Genomic DNA, 20,000 nt, shown 5'->3' with positions numbered 1-20,000 from the left:
TGCAATCATTCATTCACAAACAAATGCAGTATTTTTTTTTTAAAACAACCACAGGTCTTGAGGCACCTGTGATGTTTGTCTTCTGTTAAGCTCCCAGTTTAGCCTCCAGGTCCCCAGAGGACACGGAAAAGACAAAAAACAAACAAAAACAAAGGAATGCCATGAAGCGCACTGCAGCCTGTCAAGCCGTGGCACCTGAGATCCACTCAGACTCGTGTTTCTGTAAGCTGTGACTTTGGATGTTCCCTCTGAACGCATCTGCATCTCTCCTATGTTCACTCTCCATATACTGAACAGTAACATCAAATCAGAAAACATCAAATCAAAAACACGTGTAAGGGGTATTTAGCCTGTACAATACCTGAAGGGTCTCACAATGCATGTTTGAAGGTTCTCAGGGTACCCATTACAAGTTTTCTTGCCTGGAACTGTAAAGTGTCATTCATCGGGGCGGTGGTAGCGTAGTGGTTAAGGAGCTGGGTAGTCTGAAAAGTTGTGGGTTCAATTCCCGGCTTCCACCGTTGTGCCCTTGAGCAAGGCACTTAACCCTAAGATGCTCTGGGGACCATGGCCCTTGTAATATAGTTGACATATGTTAGTCACTTTGGATAGAAGTGTCTGCTAAATGAAGAAATGTAATATAGTTGTCATATGTAAGTCATTTTGGATAGAAGTGTCTGCTAAATGAACAAATGCAAATGTAAATGCCAGCAGCACATGGCCCCAGTCGTGGCACGACTGGCTGGGGCACCTGCACCGTATACCGGCGTCCCAGGTTCGATTCCCGCCCCGTGGTCCTTTCCGGATCCCACCCCCGACTTTCTCTCTCCTGCTCGCTTCCTGTCATTCTCCACTGTTCTGTCATTAATTGGCATAAAAAGGCCAACAGTTTTTTTTTTTTTTTTTTTTAAATGTCAGCAGCACAAAGTGAGATTAACCATTAGCAAATCTCTGTCTCTTTTGTCTCTCTCTCTCCCCTCTTTCTTTGTCTCTTTCTTCTGTCTCTTTCTTTCTTCTTCTTTCTCGCTTGCTCTCCTTTTTCTCCACTCTCTCCCTTTCTCCATCTCTCTCTTTCTCTCCCTCCACGCTGGGGCTCAGATCTCCCTACTGAAGCAGAGTTTGGAGCTGCAGTTGTCCCAGTCCAAGAGTGCCCTGCAGCAGATGCAGTCCCAGTTCGCCCAGGAGCGCGAGCACCTGGCGCAGGAGATGCAGGAGATGACCCTGGACAACCAGCACCGCGAGCGACGCCTCCAGGAGGCCCACTGCATCGCCGTACAGACCATGGAGGAGGCCCGCCAACGCAACCTCAGGGTAGGGTACAGACCATGGAGGAGGCCCGCCAACGCAACCTCAGGGTAGGGGACGCTCGCTAAAGCTCAGCTAACCTCAGGGCATGTCGCAGTTGCTAAAGCTCAACCAGCCTCAGGGTAGGGGACGGTCGCTAAAGCTCAGCTAACCTCAGGGTAGGTGACGGTCACTAAAGCTCAGCTAACCTCAGGGCATGTCGCAGTCGCTAAAGCTCAATCAGCCTCAGGGTAGGTGACGGTCACTAAAGCTCAACCAGCCTCAGGGTAGGTGACGGTCACTAAAGCTCAACCAGCCTCAGGGTAGGTGACGGTCACTAAAGCTCAGCTAACCTCAGGGTAGGTGACGGTCACTAAAGCTCAACCAGCCTCAGGGTAGGTGACGGTCACTAAAGCTCAACCAGCCTCAGGGTAGGTGACGGTCACTAAAGCTCAGATAACCTCAGGGTAGGTGACGTTCACTAAAGCTCAACCAGCCTCAGGGTAGGTGACGGTCACTAAAGCTCAACCAGCCTCAGGGTAGGTGACGGTCACTAAAGCTCAGATAACCTCAGGGTAGGTGACGGTCACTAAAGCTCAACCAGCCTCAGGGTAGGTGACGGTCACTAAAGCTCAACCAGCCTCAGGGTAGGTGACGGTCACTAAAGCTCAACCAGCCTCAGGGTAGGGGACGGTCACTAAAGCTCAGATAACCTCAGAGCATACAAATACCAAACAACTAACAGTCAGACCTGTTATGGTCCTTAAAGCAACAATATGTCATTTTTAACCTTAACAGACCTGTTATGGTCCTTAAAGCAACAATATGTCATTTTTAACCTTAACAGCGGTTAGTTTTGATGGTACATAGACTTATAATAGGCAAAATGGCGTCTCTGTCATTGCTGATGTGTACCCGGGATACTTGGTATGTAACTCTCAGCAGGAGCATGAGCCTTTTCATCAGTTTTCAATGCACTGGATACCCCCATAGCACTAAATGGGCATCTATCACGTCGAGATAGATAGATAGATAGATAGATAGATAGATAGATAGATACTTTATTGATCCCCAAGGGGAATGACAAGGCGTATATCAATACAACATGTTGCTTTACATGTAAATCAGGGTATGTTATGGTTGCTAAATCTCAGGCAACCAAAGGGTATGTAGTGCTAGCCAGAGCTTGGCTAACCGCACAGTATGTGATGGTTACAAAATGGGAACCTGTGGGTACATGATTCATAACCAAAGCTTGGCTAACCTCAGGGTATGTGAAAGTGTAAAGCCAAAAACCTAGGCAGCCTCAGTATACATTTTAGTCACAAGTGCCTGGATATCCTGAGGGTATGTATGCAAAGCAGGGTTCAGCTAGCTTAAGGCTGGGTTACCCTTGCCAGTGTTTAACCTGCATAAAGGCACAATGCTAACCAGACGTTAGCAACTCAGGGCATAGATCAAGCTTACCCGAGTTTAGCCAACATGAACGTACATTATGCCAACTAGAGTTTAGCATACAATATATGAACCAGAGTTTAAGAGCAGCAACACTAAGCTACTTAATGCTTAACGCACAAGCTTGCCAATATAATTTTTTTGGTGTACTGACCTCGGGGAGCAGAAAGCTTATTACATTTTACGTGCCTCATGGAAAGGAACACTAATCTGTGTGTATTAAAGTCATCATCTGCTATCTAATGAATATTGATGCCCATCAGCCGCAGGGGACTGAATGATATCCAGGGCCCGCTGACTGTCCAGGGCACAGTCACGCTAACAAACAACACAAACGAAATACACGGCTAAATCTGGATCTTAGTTTCTGTGTGTGTACTTTGTACACAATAATTAGGACACTTAAAGAAGCCGTGCACATTAAAAAACCGGGTCAACCGCAGTGAATCACAGTGACGAATTTGGCTTGTTCCCAAACTTTGCCCTCGGTAGCAAACAAGTAAATGTTGGATCCTGCAGTCGTCATCCTAGACCTGCGCTGAACCAGTGTTGCTATTCCTGGGTCCCAGAGGCTGTGTGACAGGCGTGGTGAATCAGAGAGTGTTTGTTTGAGTCATGCTTTCAGCTGCTTCAGAAGCACTTACTTTGCTTTGTACTTTTCTCATTTGACGTTTCATCACAAGTGGCTCCTTGATGCTCAAGTGCCTCCATGACACACATTGATCTAAGAAATGATCTAGGAGAAAACACATTGTAAATGTAACCTGTGGTGCGTCAGCACTGGGCCTTAAGCCCAGGAGTGTTTGTGTCTGTCGCTAGCAGGTCTCTTGAGGTGAGGGGGAGTGCGGTTCACTTGCAACACGACACTCTGCAGTATGTTCTGAGTACCGATGCACAAACAAACAAACAAGCATGGCTTGATAGCATCTGACTGTGGAATGGATCTGATGTAGCCGTGACCCCAACCTGGTGCAGTTGAAGGATGGATCCACCCAGGACACCAAAAAAATAAAAATAACACCTGATTCTGTCCAGTAGCTAAACTGAGGTGTAATCAAATCAGCAAAAAGGCAAACATTCACAAACATTTTCAGACAGTTTTTCATTTACTTGTTTTTGAACTAACACATTGCCAAGGCCTAAAATTTAAATGGAACAATTTGGAATTGTTTTACACAGAAACATTTAAATTTCAAAAGCTCAAAGGAAACATACTTGGCTCATTGGAACGTTTAACTCTGTTTGAAATGTTCTGAAATCAGTTCTCAAAGAACACACATGCTGATGAGAATGCACTTCTTACTGTAAAATCATGCTTTGGATAAAAGCTAATATAAATGAATATAATATATATATATAAAAGTAAATATAATTCAGTGTACATTTCACCTCCATCTTTACATGTATGCCTGTCGTCCCTGAATGATTGTGATCATCATTATCTCTCCATTACTTCCCCAACCCACCTCCACCCCCATCCCACAATGCAGTGCAGTAGAACTCATCCTCCTCACCCCTACTTTTCTTCTTGTCTCCATGGAAGCAACCCCACGGCATTGTCATCCTTCACCCCACGACGCACGGTGTGACATCAGTGATTCTGCTGTGGCCTAAGGGCCCGGTGCCACCACACTCATGGTAAATGGGATGCTGTTTTTTAAAAGGCTTGAAATTTGCTGCTTAGGAAGCAGGGATGAGGGGTTGAGCGGGTTGGATTTGGGGCTGCTATGACTGTGAGAATATGGATCTCAGTAGAACATAATTAGTTGTTGTAGTCTCTTGTGGTGAATGCAACAATTTAAAGCCCTAAATCTGCCTAAGTCTGCTGTTCTTGAAGTCAGAGGAGAGGGAGGAGGTGGTCTTAGCTGCAATGACTCTGAACTTGGATCATATTGGAGATTGTGTTGGGGACTGACAGTATATGTTTTTTAAAAAGAATTTTCGAAGACGGCAATGTCAAAAATGTTCAACTGGGGTAGGGGGTACTAGTTGGGCTGGGATGGGGGACTGGGGTAGGGGGTACCAGTTGGGCTGGGGTAGGGGGTACCAGTTGGGCTGGGATGGGGGACTGGGGTAGGGGGTACCAGTTGGGCTGGGGTAGGGGGTACCAGTTGGGCTGGGATGGGGGACTGGGGTAGGGGGTACTAGTTGGGCTGGGATGGGAGGGACTATTTCTGGGCTGCTAGGATTATTGATGTTATTTGAGAACTATAATTGAAGAGTTTGGTTCCAAAACGCTATATCTCCATTTTTAAAAACATTAAAATGTCACATAATTTAATTGAGTATTTCAGGTACGGTAATATCAATAAAATTGCAGTTGTGTCATTTTGATTGAGTAAAGATAAATCAAACAACAATACCCAACTACCGTTCTACTGAAATTACTTGCAAATCAAAATGTAAAAAAAATATTTATGAAAATTCATTAAAATGGAGGATATAGCGTTTTTGAACCAAACTCTTCAATTTGTCATCATTTATCAGGTCCATTTATGTTGCTCGTGAAAAGCTAATATTTAGGCTTATCACTTGTTTCCATTTGTCTGCTCCAGCACTACTGTCACTCATGACTAAGTCATATTTAGACTTATTTATTTCCATTCTGGTCTGCTCCATTCAGTAACCGTCTTCCCTTGACAGATTCAATTCACTTCCATTTCATTATAAAACTGTGTCAACAATGGGCATTGTTCCAAGGGTCTCTCCAAAGCCCAGGGCATAGGCAGAGCTAATATGCTGGCCCACACAAAGACATAATTGAGGCCGATATCTCCACAACATTTTTCTTTGGAATTTCAACACATTGTTATGACAGACGTGAGCCATAGCTGTCGTGCGTTCTGGTACAGTCTCTGGCAGATGCTACAGTAGAGATGGCTCCCAGTCCCCAACCTCAATTTCATTTCCCTCTGCCGTCTAGGTTTGCCATGGCATATTTAGCATCCACCCTGAACAACGCCTTTGATGCAGAGGCTAACATGCTTTCCCTCTTTTTCTCTGTCAGTTCTCTCTCTCTCTCCCTCCCTCTTACTCTCTCTCTGTCTTTCTCTCTGTCTATCCCTCTCTCTCTCTGTCTCTCTCTATCTCTCTCTGTCTCTCTATCTCACTCTCACTCTATCTCTCTCTGTCTTTCTCTCTCTCTCTCTGTCTCTCTCTCTCTCTCTCTCTCTCTCTCTCCATCTTCCATGCCTGCCTGGCCAAGCGATCGTTCTCCCTTTTTAAGCTTCTTTCTCCGTCCTCAGGATTACTGGTAAATAAATAAACAAAGTAGCGCTCTTTCATCCTGAACTGCGGCATGTTAAGAGCGTGAGTGTGTCTGATGGCACAGCAAGCTTTTTCCGGCCGCTGCGGTGGAGTGCAGGGGAGCGGGGTGGAGGTGGTGGAGATGGTGGTGGAGATGGTGGTGGAGATGGCGGTGGAGATGGTGGAGGAGGAGGTGGGGGTGGGGGTGGTGGCATTGACAGGGAGCTGGGTAGATGTCGGAGTTAATTTTTCATATGGTGGCAGTGCAGAGGCCGTCAGGTATGAATGGGGGATGATAGAGAGAGAGAGAGAGAGAGAGAGAGAGCGAGCGTCTAAAGCGGGAGGCCCCGCTGGGCTGTATTATCTGCAGGGCTCAGATCCCCAAGGTGTCGTGGGGAGACCAGGCTGCTGTGACACATCGCATCAGAGCATCACAGGCGAGCGCCTTCGAAGAAATCCATTTTACACTGATTGTGTCATTGTGTGTGTGTGTGTGTGTGTGTGTGTGTGTGTGTGTGTGCGCGTGCCTATGCCTGTGGGTTTTGGTGTGTGTGTACGCGTGTCTATGTGTGTGCGTGTGTGTGTGCATGTATGCTTCTGCGTGTAGGGGGTGTTGGTGTGTGTGTGCGCGTGTGTATATGTGTGTGTGTCATGTCATCTGGTGAACCACTTTTCTGTTCATCTTGCTTGTGTCAGCAGGGGTGCAGAGAGCAGTTTCTTTTGCTCTCTCTCTCTGCTCACACTCAATGCCATCTGTGTGTGTGTGTGTGTGTGTGTGTGTGTGTGTGTGTGTGTGTGCGTGTGTGTGTGTGTGTGTGTGTGTGTGTGTGTGTGCGTGTGTGTGTGTGAACATGCATTTGAGCTATACCTAGTGTGCGTGTCTATATATATGTGTCTGCACGCGGATCTGTGTTATACCTGTGTGTGTGCGTGTGTGTGTGTGTGTGTGTGTGTGTGTGTGTGTGTGTGTGTGTGTGTAAACATGCATTTGAGCTATAGTGTGCGTGTATATATGTGTCAGCACGCACATCTGTGTTATACCTGTGTGTGTGTGTGTGTGTGTGTGTGTGTGTGTGTGTGTGTGTGTGTGTGTAGGAGCTGGAGGAGCGCATGAAGCAGGAGCAGCGTGAGGAGCTGCAGGCTCTGCGGGAGGCACACAGGCAGACGCTGGACATCCTGCGGCAGCAGTCGGAGCAGGAGCTGCAGACACTGCGCTTCGAGCTAGAGGATGAGGGCAAGGCCATGCTAGGTGCGCCGCAACATCACTGCTGCCGTCCTGCCACTAGCCCACTCCTGCCTTAGTCCTGCCTTAGTCCTGGTCTCACTTCTGGTTTAGTCCTGTCACAGTCCTGTTTATTCCTGTCTCACTTCTGGTTTAGTCCTGTCTCAGTCCTGTTTATTCCTGTCTCACTCCTGGTTTAAGCAGAGACTTTCTAATGAGGAGACACAGCACTCATAAAATCCTCCATAGAAATGCATGGGGCTAGTTTGTAACGCCAATATGGCCGTTGTCTACACATATCCCACCCCTTCCTCGGCAAAACGTCGACATGTGAATACATTGAGCCAATCATGTGGTGTGATGTGAATACATTGAGCCAATAATGTGTTGTGAACTCGCAGCTGGAGCAAGGTTGGTGACGTAAAGCCTTGCGCACACGCATTTCTGCCGAATACGATGCCCGATGAGTGCCCAAAAAGCGTTGTAATATGGCCGCCGAGTGGAGGGACTTGCCTAAAAGGACTTTGGTTTAAGGGCCTATCACTAATAACGATAACTATAACCATAACAATAAAAACATCCACACTGACCAGTGAAGAAAAGTGTGAAAAAGTTCACAAAGAAGAACAGCCTCTTTGTGTTGATGAATGTGATCGCTAAAATTTGATTGATTCTGATGGGCTGTCAGCTTTTTTTCGTTCTTAAAATCATTCTGAAAGTGATCTCCGACGATATCTTTCTGAAAGTGATCTCCGACGATATCTTTCTTCATGTTTTTGGCCCTTATCATTATAGTTATCAGTCTTGGGGTGAACGGCCCTTTAGTCCTGTCTCACTCCTGGTTTAGTCCTGTCTCACTCCTGGTTTATTCCTGTCTCACTCCTGGTTTATTCCTGTCTCACTCCTCGTTTATTCCTGTCTCTCTCCTCGTTTAGTGCCGTCTCACTTCTAGTTTAGTCCTGTCTCACTGAAATGCATTCAAATTCGCAAACATAGGCAAACGTTTGCTTACAGTTTTCCGTTTGCACTGAGTTGGCAGCGAACGTTTTGCAAACAATCGCAAATGGTGTTCAGTGGAACTGGACATGAGGTTGGCAACAATGCAATTGACCGATCCCAAGCCCCGCCCCCTTTTACTATGTCACAATGAGGACTTTGGAGGACCTCGGTCAACCTCGGTCAATTTTGAATTTTCTAGTGTCCGTTCTGTATGACAATACGCCAGTTATGCGAAGGCTATAATGCTTCTTTTGCGAGTAGCCTAAGAAACTAAATAACTAAAGAGCTCAAAAAGGTTCTGAGATACTTGTAGAAGTGACATCCGATATCCTGACCGTGTAAAACGTTAACACACATAGGCCTAACTTTGCATAACTTTGGATAGGCTGCTACTTTTCAGTAGCCTAAAGAAATCTGAGTGTGTACGAAAATGTTCCCTTTATTTGTGTTCATAACTACACACAAAAACATAACTAAATCTGGTTTCCACTGATGAAACGACAACATAAGCCTACGCAAAAAAAATATACCTACCTTGCAGGAACTGAACTCGCACATTCATACGATTGGAAGACGCGCAAAAGGCTACACCTTCAATCACGTATCGCCTTACACACATCAAGAACATACTTTCAGCTTTGCTACATTGTCATGTTTAACTTGGGATAGAAGACTGTTGACAGAAATAGGCTAATGATCATTTTTTCAACAAACGCAATACTAGCCTACTGCGATGCATTATTGATGGCTGAACGAGAGATAGACAATGTCTTCTAAAGATCGAATTATGTGCTGATTCAAAACTATGCCTTGCTATAGGCTATGCAGTCTCGAAATTGCCAATATTAGACCTAGCCTACTACATTGCCCACGTTTAAATTAATTATAGCATAATGATGAAGTCTAGTGCAAGACAAACCACGTCTGCAAACTGCAGATAGCCTATGCGTGGTATGAGTTTGAACTCGGATTGGGTTCTTTTCAATACACTTGTATCATGTTTATTTATGACCGCCGCTAGCGAAGCTAGCGAAGCGGTCATATAGGGATTGTCAAAGTTTTTTTTTTTTTTTTTTTTTTTTTTTTTTTCCCGTCATCTACTTCCTGAAATTTTGGTCAACGATACCCGGGGCACCGAAACACCAGGGCACATGAAATTTGGTGGGTATGTAGCCCCACTAGACTTTTACGGAAAAATTTCGTTTGGTCCCCGGGGGCCACTCCCCCTCCGCGCTGGGCCCCCCGAAACCCAAAAAATGCAGTTTTTCCTCAATAACTACCTGAACCGTGGCACCGAGGATGAAGAAATTTTTATGGTATGTTGGTCTCAAGGGCCCACATCAACTTAGCCCATAATCACTCATTTGTGATTTGCACCCCCCCGGTAAAAAATGAAAATGCAATATCATTCTGCTTTAATCGCCCCTCTCTTCAGTAAAGACGTTCAGAACTGCACCAAATTTTATGTGTATGATTAACCTGACATTCTCTGGGGGTATGCCAAGTTTCGTAGAATTTCATCCATGGGGGGGTCTAAAAAATTAAGTTATGTGTACATTTAGTGACTCTACACTCATTGGCCTGTAGATGGTGGTGCACACATATACACATGCACACACACACACAGGCACCCACATACTATCGGTATTAGAACGGCCGATACATAATTACAAATTCAGTAGGATTAAAAGAAAGCCAAAATAAATATTCATCATCATCATCATGGCTGCATTTCCAGTATTGGCGATAAGTAGTCGTTTGTCCACTAGATGGCGCATCGTTGCAGTGAGACGTAATTTTGTTGGAAGTTAATCTTAAATGGGTTGGAAAGACACTATGCTTCCTACAAGGACAAGACTGTAGGCTACAGTAGTTTACCGCAGAGAACGTCTAAGGGTAGGATGATTTCTGCATGACATGTAATTCCCATTTCCTCTTGAAGCCGAAATAAATCTGAGAATGTTTATCGGACATGCTTGTTTTTTACTGCAGGTAGGCTACGTTAATCCTATCAATAGCAGAACGTAGGTAAAATAATGTTACCGTTAGCATGGTTGAGTGATGGAGGCCAATTTGATTATTGATGTATTTGTAGAAAACCATAAATGCGTTTATAAGCTACCAAGCAAATCGATAACAGCACTAATTGTATCTTTCGACTGTCATCTCATTTGCTTATGACCATAACCTAGGCTACTAACAGGAGCTAAGTGAGTTAGCCACAACACGTTCGCTACGTGATGGTTTTTTAATGGAAAATATATAGGCTACCTGAAAGATAACCTGTCTATGATCCCGTGATGATCTACAATCTCCATTTAAACCAGATGTTTTAGAGCGCACGTTGAGATGTATTCAGGGCAGGGCTGTACCTACACATATTTGTTGCACGTGCTACAAAAATCATTCTTTGCGATGAATGATTTAGTACCAACGTTACAAGGGTCAGATAAAGTTTTGCCTATGGCTATTCCGTGAGACTGAGGCGCTTTTTGTTTGTTCGAAGTGCGTGTTTAGGGTGTGAGAGGGGAGTCGATGTGCTTTGATTCCAGCTTGGTAGTTGTAGTCTATGCGATTAAAAAACACGTGTGTGTGAAGTATCCAAACAATGATAACGCTTTCATTATGGCTGCTTTAGCCACAGACCTTGAGCTACTGTACAGTGGGTTGGGTTCCGTTTAGAAGTGTCCACTTCATTCGCCCTTTCCGTGATTCACAGCTACGTGAAATGTATTACTACTGATATGCAAAACTATTAACTTTTTCGCCAAGAGGTGGCAGCTTGATACTGTAAGGTGTAAGCCATTGGTTCCAACGGAGATTTTATTTGGGTCGCCAGCATAGCCTAGCGACAATTTGTGTTGTGTAATAGGCCTAGCATAGGGCCTACCTTATATAGCTTATAGTTTGTTAACAGTCACGGTTTTGTCATAACTCCCTCTATGCATTTTTGCATTTAGAATAGCTCTAAAACCGGGGGGCGAACACGTCGCAGGGGGGGCGCCAGTGCGTGGATATCTCAATCGCAAAATTAAACAATATTTCTATCGGGCGCCTACCATGGACTAGGCTGGGTGAAAATCAAAAGATTGCGTCAAAAGATTGAGCTTAACCATTGACCTCATGGTTGCAAAATGCAAGGGAACATGAATCAGCATATTATTTGCACAAACAATAACGGAGAGTAGCTCTTCAACTTTGCCCGTTAAAATGTGTATGAACAGTCTCGCAACGCATTTCATGAAGGCCCTTTGGACATGTCAGTTATTTGCACCACTGGGAAAAACGGCATTTTGTTTTAGACTACTGGTATTTCATTTGTGCATTGACAATAAAGCTGAATATCATTTGAACTAGATGACTAAACTTATGCATATGTAGAAGAAGAAACATTCACAAAAATCCATGACATGACCTCTCTTCTTGATAGCTGTTGAAAACTGCATGGAACTGACAGGGATTGTTTTGTTTAATAATAAATAAATAAATACATTATGCTGCTACCTTCTGCTTTTCCCAAATACAATGTAGCCTACAGGTGTACCTTTCATCAGTCCAGTTGCAATGGATGGACTGTGATGAACTGCCCTACTTGTGATTGTTTAGAGATTTTAAAGGTTTTATAACAATGTTACAGATTTTTTGGCCCAGAAACAAATCTATTCACCTTTGCAGCGCCAGTAGGCTACTTTGTGTGCGGAATGTGTGCAAACACACATTTCAAACAAGCATACACAAAAGTTTCAAGAGTGAGGAATGGAGTAGAAGATGGAGACAAATTCATTAATATGATTTATTTTCGCGGAATGGATGTGCAGGACTGAGCGGCGGTCATATTTTGTACCGCTACGCGGTACATCTAGTTGAACTCTTCCTTCTAAAGCAGCCATTCAAAAAAATAAGTAGACTCTCGGCCTACCGAAGAGAAGCTTCTCTCCACCTCCCCAACATGAGCTGCTTAACAGGCTAGTCACTCTCCCAAGTTGCGTGAACTTGGATCTGCAGCACTTGGTCCCGTCTTACTAATCCTCGAAATATGGTTAGATTTTGTTATGGACACGTCAACACCATATGTTCGCACAGACCTGTTTATTGAATCAGAGTCACATCTGCAGCAAATAAGGTAAACTACCTGCTCGGGATAACGTGCTAATTGTTTATCCGGATCCCATTAAGATCCACGACACCGGATTTTTTTGTCCTCAATTTGTGGTGTTCCACCTCGTTGATGACAGCGGACATTGTGAATGTGTCCTTCTGCATACTGAAGGCCTTTCTGACCTCTGTTTTTTGAATATATCAATATTACTTGACGCCCAGAAATCCAGCATACACTGTTGCACTAGGCTAAATGGGGGTGCTGCGTCCCCATGTTGAACACGCGTTCTCGCACACTTTCCTGCAAACTTGTCCGACTTAGCAACAGTAACTATGGGACTGACAATGGGAGGAGGGGCTTGGGATCGGTCAATTACCGTTACAATGGAATGTTAACACCAAATCAGTCAAATTTAACTGTTCAAAGAAAACATGTTCACCATGAACATTCGCCACTGTTTGCCAAATTTAAACTCACCTCAGTCCTCTTTATTCCTGCCTCAGTCCTGTTTATTCCTGTCTCACTCCTGTTTATTCCTGCCTGAGGCTGCCTCAGTCCTGTTTATTCCTGCCTCAGTCCTGTTTATGTCTCACTCCTGTTTCAGTCCTGTCTCACTCCTTTCTTAATCTTGTCTCCTGTACTGTCTCACTCCATTCACTCTCAGATCGTACACATCATATCTGACTCCTGTCTGCGTCTTCTCATTCCTCTCGAATTACTATCTCTCTCCTCATCTGAAACTCTATGGCCCCTATTTTGCACCCTGGCGCATGGCGTAAAACTCGTTTATTTATCCGTTACATCTTAACCGTGACATATCTCTCTCTCTCTCTCTCTCTCTCTCTCTCTCTCTCTCTCTCTCTCTCTCTCTCTCTCTCACTCTCTCTCTCTCTCTCTCTCTCTCTCTCTCTCTCTCTCGTAGTCCCCTCCTTTTCCCCCTTACTCCAGACCTGAAACCATGCACTTTTAAAGTATACATATTGTGTTATTGGTGTTTTTTAATGAAGGCTGTAGGACTTTACTTTAAACTGTTAATTTTAATGTTAATGTATTGTTTATTGATGTCATTGTTAGTCGTTTTGGACATAAGTGTCTGCTAAGAACTAAAAACATAACCATAAATATAAACATATGTGTCCTGATTTTGCAAATTTGTAATGTGTTTTTTCCCATGGCAATTGAGCTGGTAGCAGGATCGTGACTGACCTTTACTATCCTCTCTGTGCTGCAGCGTCCCTCCGCTCGGAGCTGAATCACCTGCACGCTACGGCTATCGAGCACCTGAGACAGGTGCACCAGCAGGAGAATAAAACTGCCCAGCTGGAGCTGGAGAACACTCTGGAACGTAGCAAGAACTTGGTGAGAGCTACACCTCTTTTTGTACATCCATTTTGTTTTATAATTGCACAATATTTTATTAATGTTATATCAACAACAGCAGCAGACACAATGGGGAAAAATACCAGCCAACTCTCCCACATCTTTTCCCCGTGTTTCAAGGCCATCTCCTGGAGTTATTTTCTTTTCCCCGTGTTTCAAGGCCACATCTCCTGGAGTTATTTTCTTTTCCCCGTGTTTCAAGGCCATCTCCTGGAGTTATTTTCCTTTTTGTTTTTTTGTTATTTCTCTCTGAAACCCCCCGCTATTTGCATGACTGTCAAACCTCATTATGAATATCATGGATGCATTCGTTTTGCATATCTGTGTGATATTTCCCAAGTTGTTAGATTGTATATGGAAATACATTCTACACATGTGCACGTCACATTTCATACAATTTCAACCCATTTGTTAAAAAACCTGGCAACCCAAAACCGGAGTCAGGGAGCATGTGCACACTAAACAGCTGCTATCCCAAGCAAGCGGGATAGTTGAGTGCTCGAGAACGGGCTAGCTAACTGTTGTGAAATTGGTAGGGGAGAAATATAGTGTTTGATCATTTACATCCGAATGTCTGCATATAAATTGCTATTGAGTGAAGTTAACATACTATAGGCTACTTTGTGTCATCAGTACTTAAGCTGGCTAGAACTTAAGCTGAAGTTTTGAAGGTACTAGATAGCAGGTGGATCATACATAAACTGGCATGCAGCCCTCTTGGTGAGATAAAAGCAATGACCAAAATGACCAAAATCTCAGTGTTCAAAGATAGTAATGCAGTCTGCAGCATGGAACACTAGCCATGATGCAGCATATGGCGATGGCGTGTCACACAGCATCTAAAAACAACATACAGTAGCTTATCAAGACAGTTAGCATCTACAGTTAGCATCATACACTATTGATCATACACCAGGATTTTTCCAAGTAGGCCTAAATTGCTTACTGTTAAGGATCTTCCCAAGTAGGCCTAAATTGCTTACTGTTAAGGATCTTCCCAAGTAGGCCTAAATTGCTGTTAAAAAACTGTTAAGCACACAAATAGCGACAGCAAGGTGAAAAGCAGGGTGTTTAGTATTCTGAGAGCCTCCTGTAAGACAGATCCTCTCAGTCAAATGAACGGATATTCCAGCTCTCGGGGCTCTTCCTGCCATGGAGGCTTTGGCTACACACAGGGTCTATTAAACAGTCAGAACATTTCCAATGAGGTGAACACATCTGTCTGCCAATTCAATTGTGTGTGTGTGTGTAGTGTGTTGTACTGGTTGGACTCCTAAAGTGGATGTAGCTTTAGTGGAAATTAGAGAAAAAACAATTGTTGCTTGTAAAAGCCTTCCATCAAAGCTTTTGCATTTATACATTATGTAGCTGAATCCAGTTAATGAACAAGCTATTCATTTTCATAGAATATGACTAAAATGTGTGGGTTATGAGGGTGTGTGTGAATGTGAATGTGAGTGGGGTGTTTGTTGTGTGTACTTGTGTGTGTGTCTGTTTGCCTGTGTGTGCGTGTGCATGTGTGTATGTGTGTATGTGTGTGTGTGTATGCGTGTGTGGGCAGTCAGTGCCAGTGAGCGGAATTCTCTAATATGCACATCAGAGAATTCCTCCTCAAGCAGCGTGTCTGTTTGTTGTGGAACGCCTGAAATAAACGAGAGCTCATGGGTGTTGTGTATCATAATTGTAGTCTTTTATGCAAGAGGAGCATCCATCGGGATGCCGTTCTGGATGAAGTTAATAAGGACGAAAACAAACTAACTTTCATCCACTAGCCTAGTACATTCACATGGTGGGCTCCCTTCCAGACCAGGGATGAATCTGAGGCAGATCTGAAAATGATGAGAAACTGATATGGTGAATCCACCCAGACGGTTTCATTAAGACACAAGACGGTTTCATCATAGATAATCCAGACCGTGACGGGAAATGAAAATGGTGCCTTTGATAAGGCATAGGATAAAGCACTGACGATTTCTTTCCCCACATTCATATAGACAGGTTAGAATTCTCTCTCTCTCTTTCTCTCTCTCTCTCTCTCTCTCTCTTTTCTTATTTTCTCCTTCCCTTTCATGTATGTCTGTCTGTAGTTAATAATACAGCACAATGGTGTGCCTCGTAATGTGACCCAGTTAAATATTTTGTAAGCCTCTGGGGCTGGAAAGGAGAGCTACCATTGCTTTGGTAAGCAGATTTGAAAACAGTCTAATTAAATGAACCGCGTGCACACATGAGTGGGCGCATCCCTTCATTTTATCCGCGGATACATTTTGGGCACTCAGTCATCCGTTAATGGAAGGCATGTGAGCATGTGTGCGCGGGTGTGTGTGTGTGTGTGCGTGCATGCGCGTGCTCAGCTGAAGCGGGGACAGATGAGCTGATGAGACAGATGAGCTATGTTTGAGATCATGGTGTGTGTGTGTGTGTGTGTGTGATGTTGTCTTGTTTGTTCTGCACGTGACGTGTGGTGGACTCTTGTCAGGAGCAGGAGCTGTTCGGCCGGATCTCGGACCTGCAGAAGGAGGTCTCGTGCCGGAAGAAGCGCATCGTGGACCTGGACCGCGAGATCCACTCGCTCAACGAGACCATCAGCACGCTCACCAAGGAGCTGGAGCTCAAGGGCAAGGAGGTGCTGCGCATCCGCAGCGAGGCCAACCTGCAGATCAGGTGAGACGTCTGACCTGCGGCACAGATCTGCCCCAGGCCTGTGTAGCCGAGGTCGTAATTCGTCCGCCGCTCACGGCCCTCAAACCCGCACCCCTCCACACACACACCGAGATGGGAGTCGAACGCTTTAACCACTGACCTAAAAGCCCAGGCTTCCAACTCAGAGGTTAGAAGCGTTCTTAAGGTTAGAGCTGTGAGGATTTACACGGGTAACTAGCTAGCTCAGTTCGCCTCCGTTACACCTGCTTCAGGTGCGCCTTACCTGCTTCACCTGCCGCCTTAAAGCCATTGGACCCCCGACTTGCTTTCCTTATTGCTGGTAATGCCACAGTCTCCAACAGCAAGCTGTTTGCCCTGAAGTCTCACAACTCATTTGCTCTGACTTTGAGTTGCCATTCAAATAGTGTTACTCCTCAGGCTGTGTCCACTGTCCAGTAAAGATTGGATAGAAAAGAAGCAGCTAACCAGTGAATTGGACTAAGTAGAGAAATGGAAGTAAAATCACACTGAAGATAATGATTAATAATTTAAAAACATGAACCACACGATGTATCAACCTTGTGTGTAGTCCTTATCAGTCAATGTCAGTCAATTGGCAAATTCAATTTTCACTGGATGCAAGTTTGCAATTCTTTTTTTTTGCGAAGGTGCAAAGGGTATTAATCGACTTATTTCAGTGTGAATGGTATTAATCGACTTACAAAAACAGTAAGAGTACTTTCATTTCTTACATGGGGAATATCAGTCGTGACATTTCTAATTCATGAACAGTAATCTAGATTGATGGGAACGACCAGGGAGGCTAAAAGGGTTAAGACGTCTGAAAGCAGTGTGGATGCAGATGCTCATGGATACCAAAAGCAGTGTGAGAAGCTAAATATGGCTGGGAAAAAGCATTCGTCCCTCTGGACACAACGATGACTCAGCTCTGACTGTGAAAGATGCTTCTAAGGACTCCGCTCAAGATATAAATATCCCTCCGGAGGCCGGGGAGGAGCCCTTCTGAAAGAAATAAACATATTCGGATCATTTCTAATAATGAAGAAAGGAGACATTTATGATTACACAACAAAATGCACAACAAATGCAAAGTCATTTAAACACTGTCTTTAATGCAGACCAGAAGCTGAATCCAAATAAATAAACTAGCTGTCACATAGAGAGAAGCGTGTTTACATCTCTTGTAATAGAGAAGAGAGACAAATGGTAATGTTGTTGTGCACACGCTGTCATGCCGATGATAACAAATAATCCATGTTAATGAGTCTAACAAATAGTTATGCTTATAAAATATCAAAATGATAACTAGTGATATTATCGTTAAAGAGATAATAATGAATGACTGTGGTTAACGAGATGATGGCTAAAGATATTGCTGCTAAAGAGATGATAATGAATAATAATGTAGTGCTTCTGGGGTTGTTATGGAGACGATGAGGAATGATGATAATGTTATGGAGTCGATAAGGAATGATAATGTTGTTGTTCTTATAAAACGCTATATAAATGTAAGCTGTTGTTGTTTAGAGCCCATGAGCAGGACCTGACTAAGAGACACGAGAGGGATATGGGGGAGATGAGCACCTCACACAACCGAGAGAAGCACATCATGCTGTCCGACTTTAACAAAGCCCAGGAGGGGCTCAAGGACAAGATCTCAGCCCTGCAGATCCTGTGAGTACCACACAGCTCTGCACCTCACACAGCTCACACACCTTCTCACCTCACCTCACACACCTCCCCTCCTCCTCACCTCACACACCTCTGCACCTCACACACCTCATCTCACACAGCTCTGCACCTCACACAGCTCACACACCTTCTCACCTCACCTCACACACCTCCCCTCCTCCTCACCTCACACACCTCCCCTCCTCCTCACCTCACACACCTCTGCACCTCACACACCTCATCTCAAACACCTCCGCACCTCATGCTGGGATTAGGTAAAGACTCGCTGCTTCACTTTTCTTAGAAAGAGATTTTATGAAGGTTTAATGCTATATTTAACCTGAATAAACCATCGATTACAGTATTAATGAAGTTAAGGATACGGGTAAACCCTAGACTTGATTGTATTGTAAATGCTGGAGATGATTTCTTGATCTCATCTAGTGCATGATATTTTCCATCGGAGATCTTTTGAATATTCGGATTGAGTAATTTTTTTAATATTTCACATTCCCTTCAGCAAAATGAATGCTACACGCTGTTAAGCATCCTAGTAATTACTTTACTGCTGTGTTTAATTAATGGTAATAAATGGAACCTTAGTTTAAAATGTAAATTCTAGAGTAATTCTAGACTAACACACCAAAACCGAAGGCCTACCTATTAGCTCAAACTGTGCTCTCAAATGGAGCTCAGTCATACAGTCCAGGGGACAGTCGTTTGCACAATTTAGCTGTTCTACTGTGGTGGTGTACTGTATGTATTTGTGTTAGGGCTGGAGTATAAGTATATATACTCTTTTGATCCTGTGAGGGAAATTTGGTCTCTGCATTTATCCCAATCCGCGAATTAGTGAAACAGACTCAACACACAGTGAACACACAGTGAGGTGAAGCACACACTAATCCCGGCTCAGTGAGATTCCTGCAACAACAGTGGCTCTCGGGGAGCAGTGAGGGGTTAGGTGCCTTGCTCAAGGGCACTTCAGCCGGGCCTACTGGTCGGGGTTCGAACCGGCAACCCTCCGGTTACAAGTCCGAAGCGCTAACCAGTAGGCTACGGCTGCCCATGGAGGTGGAGATAAGTCCAGGTGAACTGCTTAGTGGGCTTGCCTGTGCTGTGTGTTCTTCGTCTGGTGTGTGGGAGCTGCTTAGTTGTGCTGTGTGCTCCTCGTCTGGTCTGTGGGAGCTGCTTAGTTGTGCTGTGTGCTCCTCGTCTGGTCTGTGGAAGCTCCTCCTGGTAGCATTCCATGCAGCATCAGCAGTTCCGACTGGGCTGCCTGCTCTCGGAGGGTTTTTCCCCAGGGTGCATTTCTGCTGGAGCAACCCACTGAAACCATGAACTGGGGCGATGATTTGCGTACTTATTTGCTCTCTGAGCGTCCCTTTTTAATGTGTCCGTCGTCCATCCTCTTTTGACTATACGCCCATATAGATGCACTGGACATTGCCATCACAAGAGACGTTTAGTAGCTCAGTCAGTTTCCCTGAATACCTACAGATTGCTGTTGATTTGTGTGGTTATATGATTTGTGTGTGTAAGCTTGTGGTGTGTGTGTGTGTGTGTGTGTGTGTGTGTGTGTGTGTGTGTGTGTGTGTTGTATGTGCCTGAATACCAGTAGATTGATGATGATTTGTGTGGTTCTATGATTTGTGTGTGAGTTTGTGGTGTGTGTGTGTGTGTGTGCCTTTGTGTGTGTGTGTGTGTGTGTGTGTGTGTGTGTGTGTTAGGGGTGTAACGGTTCATGTATTCGTATTGAACCGAAACGGTACGGGCGTCACGGTTCGGTGCATGAATTTACATGGAGAATACACGGTATAAAAAAACATAAAACTCGTGTGCGGATTAATTAATGTCATGCGCAATTAGGCTACTGTTAAGTAGCGAGAGTTACGGGAGTTCTTTAGCGACACCTAACGCTAATCTGTAGCCTCGCCTTAGCTCTGAAGCTCTGATTGGCGCCTATGTTTTTTTTGTCAG

The 20,000-nt window shown here is 44.4% G+C and overlaps 1 protein-coding gene across 1 annotated transcript in view; it reads left to right on the top strand.

The window, feature by feature from the left end:
* Positions 1-20,000, top strand: part of fam184aa (family with sequence similarity 184 member Aa) — a 45,192-nt gene that overhangs the window by 17,314 nt on the left and 7,878 nt on the right. Inside the window, exons 10-14 of the mRNA XM_076293346.1 lie at positions 1,099-1,311; positions 7,081-7,234; positions 13,537-13,664; positions 16,165-16,349; positions 17,877-18,023. Coding sequence (XP_076149461.1) covers positions 1,099-1,311; positions 7,081-7,234; positions 13,537-13,664; positions 16,165-16,349; positions 17,877-18,023 — 827 coding nt within the window. The remainder of the gene's footprint in view (positions 1-1,098; positions 1,312-7,080; positions 7,235-13,536; positions 13,665-16,164; positions 16,350-17,876; positions 18,024-20,000) is intronic.

This window comes from Alosa pseudoharengus, unplaced genomic scaffold (assembly GCF_046254945.1).
Source record: "Alosa pseudoharengus isolate Yale_2024_CS ecotype anadromous, Long Island Sound unplaced genomic scaffold, YU_APseudo_1.1 YU_APseudo_1.1_scf_2, whole genome shotgun sequence".
NCBI lineage: Eukaryota > Metazoa > Chordata > Actinopteri > Clupeiformes > Clupeidae > Alosa > Alosa pseudoharengus.
Note: the sequence above shows the minus strand (reverse complement) of the source record. Positions and strands in the feature narration are given on the sequence as shown.